The sequence below is a fragment of the Cygnus olor genome, chromosome 6 (genome assembly GCF_009769625.2).
Source record: "Cygnus olor isolate bCygOlo1 chromosome 6, bCygOlo1.pri.v2, whole genome shotgun sequence".
NCBI classification, from domain to species: Eukaryota; Metazoa; Chordata; class Aves; order Anseriformes; family Anatidae; genus Cygnus; species Cygnus olor.
Genome location: NC_049174.1, coordinates 23429328 through 23445904, shown reverse-complemented (window position 1 = coordinate 23445904; position 16577 = coordinate 23429328). Strand labels below are relative to the sequence as shown.

Here is a 16577-nt window from a genome sequence, read left to right as displayed (position 1 = left end):
GAGAGACTTAGAAGAATTGGATTAAGAATTAAGTTGTTCCTTTTCATCCAAGTCTGTACTATTAATTTACACACATACACATACAGTTATGTATAAATTGTTGATGCTTTGTAACGGGAACAGAACTCAGGCATTGGCAACTCATTAGAATATTTCAACAATATTTTGAAATATACTTACTTTTTAAGTATATATACACGTACTGTGCTAACTATGACTTGCTTTGAGCACCACATAGTTCTCTTACTCTCTCTGCCCTAGGTACTCTGTTGTCTATGCTTAGCATTGCAAGAGTAGGTGCAGGTAGGTACATGTAAGCAGATGTGGAGAACAGTGTTCACTGAACAGCGCTGTAGTGTTTCCTAGCTTAGTGCAAATTTATCTTACTTCTTCAGGATGATACAGAAGAAGTGACCTTTTACAAATTTGGGGATAAAATATTTTTCTTTAGAAACTGTTCTACTTAACTATATGCCTAAAAATGGCATGAAAAAAGTTTACAATAATGAATTATTCTACATACGGTGAATGATAGCTGTAGCCATAATCAATAAACTTCAGCCACCACTTTTGTTCACTGTTTGATAACTGTGGGAAAAAAAAGAACAAAATGGTATTTTACAATCCATAGAGACAGATCTCCAGACTCCATCATTAATAAACCAATGACAAAATTAGTTTGATTTAAAATGATTTTTTTTTAAATAGTGCAGATTTACAATTATTCAAGAACAGGAAAAGATACAGTTCAAGACGCGTATGCCAGATAAACAGACCCCTGCATCTAATATAAGAAAAGACACTTTCCACTCTGTTGGATAAAGCTATAAGAAATCTTGCATCAGTTTCATAAGTGCATGCTACATGCATTATTCCTGCAAAATTCATAGCAGCAACACTACCAGACAACCAGAACATTGCTGAAAGTTGTCCAAAGCTGATGTGGTTCCACAGAATATCTAAGGACCTTCCTCAGAATAATCTCGTTCCTCCAGCAGACAGCTCAGCAATTAATAGTTTGTAAAAAGGCTAGAGATTTTGCAGGTTAGATTCTCAATTTCTCCTACTTTGTCATTTGTCCTTCCAGATAATTTCTCCTTCTCAGGAAAAATTTCATTAAGAGACTTTGCAAACTGCTAATTTCACATTTTTGTAAGATTCCTTAGAAGACCGCACTCATGTTATGAACACCACAAACCCCTTCCACAGTAAAAGCTATCAGGCTATCATGCATTTTTAATTTAATTCTCTCCTTAGGTAAAAATTGCATGCTACCCCATGCATAAAATTAATAGCCGGGGCAATTGTTAGTCAAGTATTTGCAGAAAACGTGGAGCTTACATGATGGTCCTGTTAAGGCATTTTCTATCCATTTGGAATTTTTTTTTCCAATTGTTGAAGCTATTTTTACATTTAAACATTCTTTTACAAGACTGATGTTGTATTCTCTTTCAACTCATATTTTGGTTTTAAAAACAATTAAAAACTATTAAGGCCAATGGGATAAAGACAGAAATTAAGGACTAACATTTTCTAATATTGGAAAAACAGGCAATGATATTTCCCTGTAGTGAAAAGTATCTGTTAGATAAACTTCCTTACCTTTTCTATTTGAGATAGTATTGTCCTGAGTTTTGGGTAAGACTCCACAGAGGCTAGATCGCTATCATTTTTTTGACAGTAGGAAATAGCTTCTTGGAAGCTCAGGTTTTTATCTGGTACAAACCATAGCTCCGCACCATCAACAACAAGTGGGGCTCCATGAATTCCAATTTCATCTACACAGAAGAAGTATCACACGCATAAGAAATCAATTCTGAAAAACTCTTTCTTTTTCTGAATGTAATGAGAAATTTCAATTTGACACCGGAAAAAAAACAACACTCATTCTTGCATTTGGATCTCTCTCAGAATCAAATCCTATCAGTTGTGACCTTTGCTGTCACCAAAAAGATATTACAGTAGTAATATTACAAAACTAATAAAAGATATATATATATATATATATATATATATATATATAGTTGTTACTACTGTATAAGTGTTAGAATACACAAAAAGTCCATTTACCTGGTACATACCACTCAGGTGTCTTTGGAGTGCTACCTGTTCAGAGGAAAAAAAGAACAGTCACTTCAAGTTCATCCTATAATAAGACTGTGGTCACAAATAATGGAAATGATAGGTTATACTCATGCTTTTGGGTATGCATGATGGGGGGCAGAGGAGGAAGGAGAAAAATCATACTTAGATAAAATAGTCTAAAACAAGCTGATTCAAAACTAATGGGTGTTTTCCATACCTCAGTGTTAAATACCTGTGCTTTTTATTTTCGTTTGTTTCCCTCTAAAAGAATACAAGCAAAGTAATATATTTTATCTACCCATTTCCCCCCAGGACAGGAAAGTCTCATGCCCTGAAAAGCCTTTCAATGAATAACTAAAACACAAAAGCCTACTTGATTAAGCATGTCTCATACTGCAGGAAAAAAGCTGGATCTGTGCAGAGATGCCACCCCATTCTTTTGCATTCCCACCTCTCTGTCTCACTACAATGAGGAGCTAGTACCCTAACTTTATAGTACACTAACTTTACCAGAAGAACAAGCAAGAGGCTCATTCACCTAAAGTAGAAGCAGACTGTATACCCAATATGCCTACAGTCATTTAGTTACAAATATTACTTGGTTTATATCACCTCACCTACTGAGAAACCACTTCTTACTTCACGGGAAAAGAAAGAATACGGAAGCAGTGATACTGCATCCTCCTCCTCATGGTCGTTTTTTGATAAATCTTTGAATACTCTGGGTGCATGTCAGTTTGTATATCACATAAGCAAGGCATCTCAAGTACTGACTTCTAATGGTCCACAGAGAAAAAAATAAAACATTGGTTGCAAAGTTTCCGCTATTGGGCAATAATGACAGCTCAGTGGCAGATACCTTCTTTTCACTATTGAAACACAAAGAATACCAAGAAAAATGATGAATTTCTGAAGTTTATAACCCTAGTTCTTGGTCATATTTCTTTGCTGCCTATTTCATATCTTCCAATTTGATAATGAGCAATATTTCAAATATGCTTACCTCATCTCAGCTAGTTAGATGTATTTCACAAAAGCTGTTAACACAAAGGAACTAAAAACCCATCACTAAACTCTTATATGAAATGTGTGTAAATGCAGTTTACCTTTTGTGATCTGGCAAACCCATTCGAGTTTAGCTTCACAATCAAAAGGCTTGACATAAAATTCCAGGTCTCTGCCCTCATGGAAATAAAATCTCCAAAATGATCGCCGTGAAAATTGAAAGGTCTGTATAAAAGCAGGAACAGAGAAATCAGTTAAAAAGAGTATGGGCCTCTGTAATGTGAAATGAAACTATATTAAATATCTTTGACAAAGTCAGTATGTGTTATTGTGGCATCAGCCCCATACATCTTGAAAAAATGAACAGATACCACTGTAACTCTTTAAACTATAATTCTCCATGCTAGCCAAGATTGTGAAGCAATTGTGTAAGGGGTTTAAGGTCATTCTAGGTATACAAGTCTATTCTTGCAATGTTGTTTCTTCACTATTTTGTAGCACACACAATCTCATCTATGCTTATTATTGAATTATCTGTTGGAACTTCTTTCCCTGAAATAAATTTTCATTTCTCCTCAAAAGAAACACTCATCTGAATCCAGCATAGGAATAATCTTTCTTATCTAAGATTATTTCTTACAATCAACTTTAAGATCTGACTTCACTCTTGCTGATCTCTCCAATAAAGAGAATTTTGTATCATTTAGTGAAGGAACACATGCCTAGACCTAGCAGGTAGGGGAGGGAGGTTGCTATATTCACAATGCTCTTCAGAGTGCTTTCCTCTCATCTGATGCTTCTATCAGCCTAATGTTAAAGATGACAGCTTCTCAGCCTGGGGTCACAAACACAAGAGAAGATATTAAGGTGTAATGGCTGTGAACAGAAGCAAGGGCATACAACTATCCTTTCCTTCAATAAATCTGAAAAGCAGAATTGGTTCCATTTCAGTTAATAGAAAGGAGAGTATTAGAACTATCTTACAAAAATGCTCAGGAAAAGTTAAAGGCCATTTTACAACTCATGCCATCAAGACTGAAATAAGCAACGAAGAACATAATTCACTAGAGGCATGACATTTTGAATTAAAACCTGACACAGCAGTTACAGTCTATTTCACAAAGCAAACACAAGCATAAATACTCTATCCTGGCTACTGCATCCCTCTACGTTATGTTTCAACGATTTTCTTAATTTGCAGTTCAGAAAAACAAATCTAGATTTTAAAACTTACTTGTAGAGTTGTGGGTGTTTTTTTTTTGTTTTAGACTCCATGTTATGTTCTTAAGTGTCACTTATAACATTCAACAGATATGTAGCATGCCATTATGTAATAGAGAACTGTATTATCACTAAAATATTTTGTAGATCAGAAGTCTTACGACAGGTCATCATTAGCATAGCACTCAGTTTGTTAAAACCACTTAAATAAGGGAAATGCAATACTAGCTGTACATTAATAAAGGGAACACTAGCAACTTTTTACTATACGAAGAAAACATCTCAGCAGTCAACTTAAATCCAATACACAGCTGGCAGGAATATTTTTTCCAAGTACTTTCATGAATAAATAAGCATGCTGTTATTAAAAACCTTGAAACTAACCTTTAAAGCAGCACAATCTCTTGTGTTATATTCATCTTCCAGAAAATCACGTGGCATAATAATACTAGTTACCTATAGGACAGACAGGACGAAAGAACAATTACTTCATGACTATTTTTGCTACAATAGTCCCCAAAGGTAACCATTTAAACTTGTGATCCCATTAAGTTTATCACTATTAAAATATATATTAAAAGGCAGTAAGTAGATCAAAGAGTTTTGAGTCTGTGTACCTGTTATTATAGAGGGAAAAATAAATAAACTATCTCACACTTTCAGACAAATAAATCACTTGCAGTTAAGAAGTTATTTTTGGAGAAGCCTGCTCTGTCAAGAAGATGAGCTCATACCCCTCCCCCCCCTCTTGCCATGGCATGAAGACATCTTGTTCTCTCCACCAGCTCTTAGATTTTTATTACTATATTTCCATTAAAGTATTTTAATGTGATAGAGACAGAGATCAGATTAACCTTATTAAAGTTATGCTTTTAATTGGAAATCTGCCTGGATGGTAGCTCTTAAGTGCACAATCTTCTGAATTACTCATCTGTTGAAGGATCTGCCATATCTTAATTAGAGGATTTATCAATTTATTTTCAATTCAGCCCAAGCTAAAACAAATGAGGACGTGACATTTCTTGGTTAACTTACGGGTTTATCATCACTCCATTGCCAGGTTCCCAAAGAATCTGGACTCCTCTTATTCATTCCAATCCATACCCATCTGTCATTACTGTAAATAAACAAAGTAAAATCTTAAGCCAAATATATGGTTCAGCACATTTAATAGAAAAACTGACCTAAGTCATTGCATCACTTAGGTTTGAGCAGCAGAGCCAAAAGTTTACTCCTGCAAATTGTAGCAGGTCAAAGGGGAAAACAGGCCTAGAGTCAAGGTCCTCTTCCGCACTTGTAATAGGATTTGTAGGTTAGTTTTCTGTGTGGTCAGGGACAGAAGACTAAATCATGTAATTCCTTCATTCACTGCATCAGTTGTCTCTCGATATACTCTTCTTCCAGAATCACAAACTGTATCTATTTGGCTTGCTTCTCCTTGTCCACCTCCAGCTCACCTCTCATCAGCTCAAATACAATCTTCCTCAAACTACATGAAAACTTCTGCTTACACAAAGTAACCGACTCTGCATTTCCCTTACGCTTATCAGTGATATAAACAAAGCACAGGTATGTATTTCAACTGTGCACCTTCATAAAAGAGGCCCGTAACATCGCTGACCTCAACACTTGCTTAAAAGAAAGGTGATAGATATTTGTTCCACTGCACCAGATTACAGTCAGAACTGCATTTTTACTTTTACTTTTTCATTAGATTTTACTTTTGTTTTTCATAAGCAAGGGATCTATAAACTGAAAATTTCAGTTATGCTGCAAGACACAAATTGTTAGGAAAAAAAAAAGGTGTTTACAACAGAAATACTTAAATCTGCAGTAACAACTTTAACCATACTCTTTACCACTGCTTATGAATCCAGGATACCATGACAAAATGAAGCATGTGTCAAACTGCAAGTTTAGTTTTGTACTGCAGCCTCTACTTTTGGAAGTATCAATTTGGTTCTAGCTACTGAAGTTTATGACAATTCACTCCAACCCCCTACCCTGCCCAAGAAAAGTAATAGATGATATCACCTAACAGCAGCAGAGGAAAGACGCTAAGGTTTTTTTTGTTTTGTTTTTAGAAATGATATCACAGCTGATGTGAAATCCTACTGCAGTGCAGCAGTGAAGAAGGCCCCCTCATGGACATGTTCTGACAGAGATAATGAAGCATCAATGCCACAGTACAGGGCTCCTGTAAAACTTTATCTGGAGCACTACTCCATCAATTCATGTTGCACCAAATACATAGAAGGATATTTGAGGCCACGCAGAATATTTGAGGCAATGAAAGTTTAGTTTATTTAAAAGAATTAAGGGTTTTCTTTTCTAGCCTTGAAAAACAAAGGGAAGAGATATAATTGTTCTTTACATTATATTAGGACACTAGGCCCATAGGAGGAAGAACCATCTGAGGAAAAAGGACATTGTGTCTGAAGGAACCACAGATCAGAAGTAAATTTAGACTCAACTGGAAACAGGTTTCTGACCAGAGGCCAGGGCTTGGAGAAGTCTCCCAAAAATGTAGTGATGACAAATTATCAGAGTGATTTTAAGATAGAACTTGGCAACTTTATGAACATAATTTTATTACATGGAGGGACGGACTTAAATCCAGGCTTACCAGCACAAGAAATTTTAAGAAATCCCAGGACAACATGAAAAATTTCTTTGCTAAGATCGTGCCCCTGCCTTCCCACACACATCACCATAAAGATGCTAAACTGAGCATGAAATGGCTGACACAGCAGCACCAAGAAAATAACTGGAACAGCCTGGGAGATCTCAAGGATGTGTTTCCTAGACCATTAGTATCAAAGGGTGAAAAAAATAAAAACAACAACATCACATTCCAACAGTGGGTTCATGAAAACAGATCTGGAAGCTTGCCCTTGGGACTCAGGCCCATGACAAACAACAGCACAGCCCAGACAGAGTACATAGGCAAAGCACGTGAGAACCAGGAAGGGCAACAGCATTTTACTTGGTAGGCCTCCCATTAGGGGGAGGCAAAAAAAAAAAAAAAAAAAGCAGCCACCAGTAAATCTCACCCTTCCACACACCAGCATTAATTTCTGACATCAGTGTGATATTGTGATCACACTAGTGTGATCTTACCATACTGAACAGTCTTTAGTCTTTTAATATCACTAAAAAGCCTTTAAACAGCCTAAATGTCCTACATCACTCCAGAGGGAAAACTATAAGCCATTCACCAGCTGTCAAGCAGCTAAGTGGCTTTTGGCAATCTGCCTTTACGATTTTGTTGTTCTGTGATTATTCTTTCCAGTTATGAATCAGACATTGCTTAACTCTCCCCTCCTGGTCGTCACCTACAGGCCTCATGCAGTTTAAGTAATTGATCATCACAGAGGAATATCCACTAAAAAGAAAGTTTGAGACACTCATTTCAAAAGGATTTGCAGTAATAAACTGATGAGCTAGAGCAATTTTTTCCAAAGTCTTTTAACTTGTATAGGCTTTTATGTAATAAATAAAATAAATAAATATAAAAGGTGTGCTAGGTCAAGTCCAGCCTGTCTCCCAATTTCCAACTATTAATCTGCCAACAGCACAATGTTGCCCAGCTGATCAGGCATTTGCACATTAACATACATTTTTTCATCCTTTGCAATTGTTCAGACATGAAAATTAATAGTTCAGTAACTGCTACGCTATTCTTGATGACACTTAACCTTAAGTAATTACTTCTGATAGCCCTCCAAAATAATACTACCACTGCATTGCCAAAAAGAGTTCTATTAACCATGTAAGACAAGTATAAATTAAGACTCTTGCAAGTGAGCTTGCAGCAAGGTATTTGCTTGTACTTCAGTTGTCTGTGTCCTCACTGGAAAACATTTAAAATCTGTCTTGTGGACTGCTAGCAAAATAGATATATCACTGCCAGAGTATTCTTTGAGTTACCTTCCTGGAACTGCATCTAAAACCTAGGTTATCCTGAGCTGTAACCTAAAAAGTAAGTGCAATTAGTGCTTTATAACAGACTTCACATTGACTAACAATGAAAGACCCTAAACCCTGCAGTGTTTTTTCTCTCATACAGAAAAAAAATCATAAAAGGCAACGTTGTGCACAAGTCAATAAATGCTGTTTAGATCAACGTGAATGTAATGTAAAACAGTACTTTTTCTACTGTCATATTCCAACTGCTGAAATAGAAGAAGGATTTCTTTTTGTCCCTTACGTCAGCTCCAACACAAGATTAAGAGCCTAAGTGAGGTTACAGCCTAACTCTAGATAAGAGGTGAAATATAACAAACGCATATATCTGGGCCAATGCCAGAATGGCGCAATTTAAAAGGACTGCTGCTTCTGATAGCGGTATGCATGAAGCCCATTTGATCTCTGCTCCTCCCTCCGTAACAGGCTACTGCCACTGACCAAATCTCCATCCTGCTAATCAGCCACTCCCTAGCAGAAGAGCACAGAAGCTGTATTAACCCAATTACTAGAGCTTGCATCTTATTTTTATTGTTGTTTTGGTCAGTGTGTTGAGAGTATGATCAGTCTTTTCTTGCAAATTCAAGTGTTAATGAGGATTTCTAGATGCAGTGCAATTATACAAGCAGCGCTGTGCATATAAAAGGCAACTGGTTTCTTTCCAGTAAGGTGTCCTCATTGAAATGTTATTTCTAACCAATCCAAGCTGTTACTCACTTTGCATCCAATGTCGCTGCCACGTATAAGCTGCAAAATGCTCAGAAAAACAATCTTAGAAGAATGAAAGTAAGTTACCAGGATCTGTTCTGCCTGTACCATGTCCCTTGAAGTTAAAATATGTTATCTCATATTTCTTTCAGACAGGAAGGCTGGCAGGCAAATTTTATTTTCCTTTCCAATGGCAATTGCCTGATTTGGCTGGAACAGTTCTAGTTCTTATTTGCCTCTAAGGTGGAATCTGAGTAAAGAACAAAATGGACTAGGCAAGCTGCCCTTTTCCTGGTGAACCAAACTGACTTATGCTAACGTTTAAAAACAAACAGTTCTCAATGAGTCACCGGAGAACTGTGCAAGGAAAAAAAAAAAAAAAAAAAAGCCAAGGTGTGGTCCTTCACTGAGCCAAAATAACTGCACTGAATGAATACTTCAGGTCAGACTTTGCACTGCGTAAATGCAGGACAAACTGCACGCCAGAAAACTCTGGCAGCTAATCTCTCCTAACATTACCTTAGGATGATTTCTCCCAGTTACCTGAACTGTCTGTTGTTCTTGGTGAAGTAATTCACTTGTTTTCCTCTCTCCTTTATCAAATGAGCTTATTTTCAGACAAGCTACCCATCACTCTTGATCTCTAAAATGCTTCATATAATCACCACTTCTGAGTAATTAATTTGAAAGTATAACCAAATTAAACATCTCATTACATTGTCTAAACAAACATTATTTAAAATGCTTTATCAAGGCGATACCAAAACTATTGTATTTCTATTCAGGAAGTTCTGCAATGTTTCAAAAGAGGTTAATCCTGACAAAATACTGTGTTTTGGTTTATACTGGACACATGCAGTTACTGCAACTCTGACAAAGTCAACTTATTCTGGATTCGATATATTGCCCCATATTTATATAGTGGGCTCAATATATTGCCCCTTGTTTAAGTGCTGCTAAAATAATACTGAAGTACTGGGACCCTCCTTCTTTCAGGGAGTTTCTGAAATATGGGAACTGCATAAGCATCATGTGTCAGATGGCTTTCTGGAATGACAAGTTTTCAGCTTTAAACTCCTAACCAAAAAAAGGCCATTAACTACAATCAATACCAGAGAGAGTCTTCAGGCTGAAATGTACTTCCAAATATTTGTAGGAATAGTAGGAAAATAAAAACTAGTTAATTCTCTATTCATATTTGATAGTAAATTAGGCACACTAAAACAAAATCTGTAATTGCAAAACAGTGTACTAAGATCTATAGCTAAAAATAATCTCTGCACTGATTTTTATTTCAGGCACTTTAGTCACTTTAGCAAAGGAGTCACAAGTGGCTTTTAACAAACTAAGCCATCTATTTATAGAGCATATGAGTTTGGTTTTGTCTTTTAGTAACATAAACATTAAGTAATTTTCATGACTTGTGCACTTCTAAAAAAAGGTTCACTGGGTTTTCAAGAAGGCATCTCTTCAGTCATCAAATTTTAAAATTTAATCACAGCATTGTACACTGGCAGCTTCTAAAATAATCCTGATTTTGTTTGTTGATGAAATAAATTAGGATCACATAACTGGCAGCATTTGAGTTTAAGCTGGCAAAAGTTCTGAAACACCAGGCTGCCAATCAAAAAAGCATATTACACAAGGATCTGACATCACACCAGTGCCTAATAAAGCTTTGCAGTGACAGTTCCTCTGAATAAATAAAAAGCCTTAGATTCATAAATTATGTAGCATTTCATTTGTTGATACCAGAAAACTCAACACACCCATCTAATGCCCATATAGTGTTAGTGCCGTTATGCCAAATGGGATCTCTGCCAACCAGATTGCTGGACACTACATTATTCACATTTTCAAAAAAAAATAGCACCCAATTTAGTCAAGAAGCATTTCATGAATAAAAATGAGACCTATTTGAAAAACTGAAGTAATAACTCATCTTTAAAGAATGTATCAGTAGAGAATAGGAGCAGCTACAATGCAGTTGTACCAAAATTCAGCATAAAGAAGGAAACAACACAGATTTAAATTTGAGCAATCGAAGATGCTCAAAGTAAATATCTCTTTTCTTGCATTCCCTCTAGCAATGTGAAACATTTGCCCAAGCTGTACTCCCATGACATTTTCCAGGAAGGCAGTGACATGCCAGCAGTTCAAATGCCACATCTAGCTGTTTACTGTGGGAAACAGTCAGTGTACACTGTCTCATACTTGCCATTTGGGGTCAGCAGCAGCATTTACGATCTACACCCGTGTGTGTGACTGAAATCAAAATTGTAGTCCATGGCTGTTTTGTTACCTGATTATTCTTCTCAGGATAGAATGAAGTGCCTTGATTTCTTCTGTATTAGTAAAGCTAGGAAGGTGGCCTCCTAGTGCTTCACAGAACCTTTCTGCCTCTTCCCAAGTCCTGGTTCGCAGCACTCTTTCACTGTGGAAGAACTTCGCAACAACCAGCCATCAGAGTAGAAAATGACACAAGTGACAACATTTTTAAAACTCTGTTGCACTACTCAGATATGGACACCTCTTGCTGGAATGAATAATGCACATCTCCATAGGGAGAGATCTTGATTTTAAACCTGACTTCTTAACTATTTTATTTGTTCCAGTTTGTTCAACAACAGCGAGACTTTGAAGTTTAGCTGACAAAATTTGTTTCAAATGCAACATATTCCATATGGCAGAATTTCTCTGTTTTTCTTTACCAGAAAGATTTTTAGAAAACAACACCCAACTCATTCCAAAACTGCAAGCCAAATTATGTTTTAAGTGATGGTGTTCTTTAAAACGTACGGTGAACTGCAAAACCCAGTTTCCACTGACACCAAGCCCATTTGGGTGCTAAAGGTGAAAAAAGTTCTTCAGCACCTTCTTTGCTACCTGCGTGTGTCAGTTTCGTACTTGGCTCATACACCTCAGCTAACATATTCACTTGATCCCCTTGACTTCAGTCCAAGCCAATTCCCGTCAGCAGGATCTCTCTGCACAGACATGCTGCACTTGGTCAACAAGAGTTTTGGAGAAACTGCCAGAGCCAGCTGTCACACCCCATCGGCTGAGCAGGGACAACTATGCTGCACATCAGCAAGACCCACACATTTGGGATCCTTGCCCACAGCCTTGTTATGCGAGTTGCGTTTCCCCACTTTGCTACATGAGCTGTGTACAGGACACAGTTCATTGCAGGCATTGGATCTAGAAATAATGAACACACAATCCAATAAACAGCCTCAGTTTTACCTTGATTAGATTCTTAATAGTAAGAAAAAAGGTGCACTTCTAAATGCGAATTTATTTAAGCCATTCCAGCTAACAGCATGACTATTTACTTCCACTGTTTATTTCAGAAACAGTAAAATGCAACCGAGGCAGCGTTTTTTGTTTTGTTTTCTTTTTTAAGAAGTTTGATATCCACATTCAAACCAGAAAAAATCTCATCTTCCCCATCTACACTCTTAAGAGTACAAGGGAAGGAGATTCAAAGCACCTTCCTTTCTTATTCAGGTGTCTGTGTGCTGGATGATGGCAATCAGGCTAAGATACAGACATGGCACCCTCCATCAGTACTGGGCTCCTGAGATGGAAGCAGGAGGTGAATGCTGTCACCCCACTCAGCTCTAATGTGCAGAGCTGGCCACAGATCAAGAGGGAGAGGCACACTGCATCTTTTGAAAACCAGCACAGGATGAATGCCTCCAGATGTTCTTGTGCATCAATGTAAATCAGCAAGAATTTTTCCTCCCTGTGTAATACGTCCTTTGAAATATCCTTCAGAGCAGTCATAAGACATAAAATGGCTAATCACATACTTGCTGCAAGACAGTAACAAACAATTAACATCCAATAGGAATAACTTCTTACCTTGTAGCAGGCAAGGCCTGATCCATTGTGCCACCCAGGAGGACAGGGATCAGATGGCTTCGGAAGCACTTCTGGTTCCTTGGGCAGCCCAATGTACTTTTTACAGACAGAAAATGCTTTTGTGGTTTTACAGTCCTTAGTTTCCCACTTTCCAACAGACCTCCCACTGGGCATGGCCACACATCCTCCTGAGAACTCTGAAATTTAAGCCACCAAAGAAATATTTAAAGCCATTGGTTGGTTTTCCAAAAATACAAAGATTTCTGAATGACTATTTTATTTCATCCTTGGAGTCCCCTAACATGGTGCTCCAATGCTTGCTGAATGTAAAATGATAGCATTTTTAAATTTTTTAAGAATTTGTTACGTTTACCTGGTTGCAAGGAATTCCAGTTAGTATATGTCACAGCTTCATTTTTTTCCCCATCCACTGCACCCCAGGAATATGTTCCTGTATGGCTAATATCTTGCAAACCAGTCCAGAAGTATTTTTCTTCAACTTTGGTGTACTTTCTAATCAGACTGTTTATAAATTCTTGCTCAAATCTGAAAATTCACAGATTAATCTCAGTCAATATTTGAAAGATAACTGAAACTACTGAGTCAATCTGAAAACCAGGCATATTATTACATGAGTTAGTTCAAATGCTTGTCCAGGCAGTCCTGTATTCAATAAGGGGTCAGCAGGCTGGGAATTCAAATACATCTGAGAAGCCTTTACACTGTAGGTTTGCCATGGTCACACCACAGAAAACATAGTTTGTCAGTTCTCTGCAGTAGCAATTCTACGTCTATTTTTTCTGTTTTAAACCATTGCTTAGAATATGGAGGTTTGATGACGGCATCTCCAGGATCCTACTATAAAGCGCACAAATAAATTACAGAAATTACTTTACCTGTTTGTTACTGTAAGATTGCACTGTGCTCCAAATGAAACTTCTGTTTTATAAATCCTGTAACAGTAGTTTCCATGCATCTCCCATCCCTGGTTAAAGAACAAAAAAACACATTTATACTTAACAACCTAATTTAGGCATTATCTGCAGAACAGGAATCACTGCTAACATTGGTTGACGTACACAAGCTGACAAGCATATACAAGAAAGAAATGCAGCACATCACACACAGGGTGCAGTATTATCAACTCTCGGATTCACAGTTCTAAGAAATAATGCAACCACAGAAATAAAATACACCACTGTTTTAGCTCAACTGTGCAAAGTCTTCTGACTGCTATGTGCATTTAGAGAGAGAAACACAAGGGTGACAGCCTAGTCCTATTCAAAACAATAGGAGTTCTGATGCTGTTCCACCAACGCCAGGATTCAAACAGAGGAATAATAAAAGGGCGTTATTAGCATTTCTTTACTTCCAAAAAAAAAAATCCTTTATACAGAAAATGTTTGAACTTACAAAAATTCTCTTATTCAAATCTTTCCCCCATAGTTACATGGAAATTTCAAGGAATATTACTGTGCTCTTTGCTAGCCTACCAATGCACTGGTGTCTGAACAGCACAGCATGCACCTGGTGTCTGAACAGCACAGAAAGCTGTAACCACTGGCAGTCTCTGAAAAGACAGAGTAAGAATACCCCCAGGTTGTAAAGAAAGGAAGATATGGGGTAAATACGCCTTCTGTTGCAGGCAAGACACCACATAAAACTTAACAAAAGAATTCTGAGTAGCTAGTAACTCCATCCCAAGATTGTTCAAAACAGAAAAGACTTCCAGACTTATTTACACTATAACATGTTACACCTAAAAAAACAAAACAAAAAACTTCATTCAAGTCAACAAAGATGAGAGCCAAGTGAAACATAGCAGAAACCTAATCCTTCTCATTTATCTCTGCACATTTATCTCTGCACATCCTTATGTTGCAAAGTGCTTATCCTAAATTAAAAACGATGTTTAAAACAGAAACTACAGAACAAATGGCATTAGCAACAACATACCTAATAAAATCAGATTATTATTTTTTTCCAAACAAATGAATAAAACACACCTCCTGGGTCCAACCTCATAACACTTTCACCCATAAACAGAGTGGTAATACATCCAGACCCTTCATAGGAGAATCTGAAGACACACCAAATTTGGCTCATATTATAAAAATGTTCTTTTTCAGCCAAGATGTTCCACATGCTTTATTTTACAGGCATTAAGGAAATAGGAAGTAGAGAGAATAAGTAATTTAATACAGGCTTCTGAACTAAGCGAAGGTAAAAGATATGCAGACTTTCTATTACCTCATCATATGAGCAGCTTTTATCTGATTTCGTTTCATTCAAAATCTCTCCTCTTTTCTTACACACATATTTCAGTTTTTCTTCACAGGATTTGACTCTCCACTGTCCCAGCTGTTAAAAGGAAAGGAAAAAAGAGTATTTAAAATACTAAAATATTTCCATAGTGCAGGAGCAGAGTTTTTGGAAGTGGGAAAGCCGCAATGCCTCAGTTACTTGTACTTGCAAAAACATTGAGAGTGGGATACCCTGGATTACATGCATAGGAACACGTTTTGAAGGAAGAGAGAAAACTGACAATGTGGAGATGGGATAACTCTGGATCACCTCTGAAAAGGAAAGAAATAGGCCAGGGGAGCACCAGCTCTCTCGTGGATCAGAGAGGGTGCAGGGCAGGTGGGCTCAGCTCACTGCAGAGAGCTGAGGGGCACGTGAGCTTCAGTGGACAGCACAGCAGGCAATTGCTCATCCCACTTTTCTACTGGAACTGGGAGGATGGAATACAGCCTGCTTCTCCCAACATTCATCTTTGAGACCTTCTTTCCCCCACCCACTCCTTGCTGCTTCTGTTCTCTCCCTCCCAGCTGTCCTTATCCACTTCTTCTTCTCTCACCAACATATCTCACTACCCATCCTTAAATGGGGAGGCCCAAATTGATCCCAGAAGTGACTGAAGACAGCTTCTCCTCTCAAAAGCTGGTCCCACCTCCTTCCCAGCTCTCTGCCATAGACAAGCAAAAATAGCATAATCCAAAATTCTGAGCAACAGGGACAACTAGTTGGTCAACAGCAGTGACAGTCTCAGAGCTGTAAGCAATTTCTGCTGTTCTTTGTGGCACATAACTAACAAGTGTTGGCTAAATAGTTTTAAGAAGCTCTCTTTTAATCAAATGGTTATCTGCATTTTAAAGATTATTCCAAAAATAAAATCGTTCTTCTGATTTACCCCTCTTGACTTTCACACACAATGTCACCACTACTATGATGGAAAAAAAAAAAAACAAAAAAAAACCAACGCCATGTTCCCACCTTGCCTGAATATGACACACAGTTAGGAGTGATGTTAAAAGGAACTTTTGGTTCATTCTGATCCCAATACGTAAAATCCACAGCTGAGTGATCCGACCATTTGAACAAGGTTGGTACGTCTTTATTCCTGAGACCCATCCACACTTCTTCTTTAGCATCTGTAATTTAAAATTAGGGCAACACGGAGGTTTCAGAATAATCCTTAAACTAATTAGAAAGGAGTGATAAAAAATAGTTTTGCTGAGTTCACATTCTACTTAAAAGCATAATGCTTTTTTTATTATTATTACAATGAGAAAGGAAATTTGAGACAAGCCCAATTTATTTTTAAATCATACATTATATTCATGAATGTGAGTACACTTCACAGAGAAGGTAACAAACAGGAAAAAAAATACAGAAAATAATGAACGCACAAGAAAAGAAGCTCAAACAAAATCTTATTTTTA

The 16577-nt window shown here is 37.3% G+C and overlaps 1 protein-coding gene across 1 annotated transcript in view; it reads right to left on the bottom strand.

Annotated features, from left to right (window-relative positions):
- LY75 (lymphocyte antigen 75) overlaps positions 1-16577 on the bottom strand; it is a 47347-nt gene that overhangs the window by 21021 nt on the left and 9749 nt on the right. Inside the window, exons 8-19 of the mRNA XM_040561660.1 lie at positions 16129-16286; positions 15103-15213; positions 13749-13837; positions 13226-13398; positions 12853-13049; positions 11288-11430; positions 5347-5428; positions 4696-4767; positions 3192-3315; positions 2071-2106; positions 1603-1778; positions 524-588 (exon numbers count right to left, since the gene is read on the bottom strand). Of these exons, the coding sequence (XP_040417594.1) occupies positions 524-588; positions 1603-1778; positions 2071-2106; positions 3192-3315; positions 4696-4767; positions 5347-5428; positions 11288-11430; positions 12853-13049; positions 13226-13398; positions 13749-13837; positions 15103-15213; positions 16129-16286 (1426 nt within the window). The remainder of the gene's footprint in view (positions 1-523; positions 589-1602; positions 1779-2070; positions 2107-3191; positions 3316-4695; positions 4768-5346; positions 5429-11287; positions 11431-12852; positions 13050-13225; positions 13399-13748; positions 13838-15102; positions 15214-16128; positions 16287-16577) is intronic.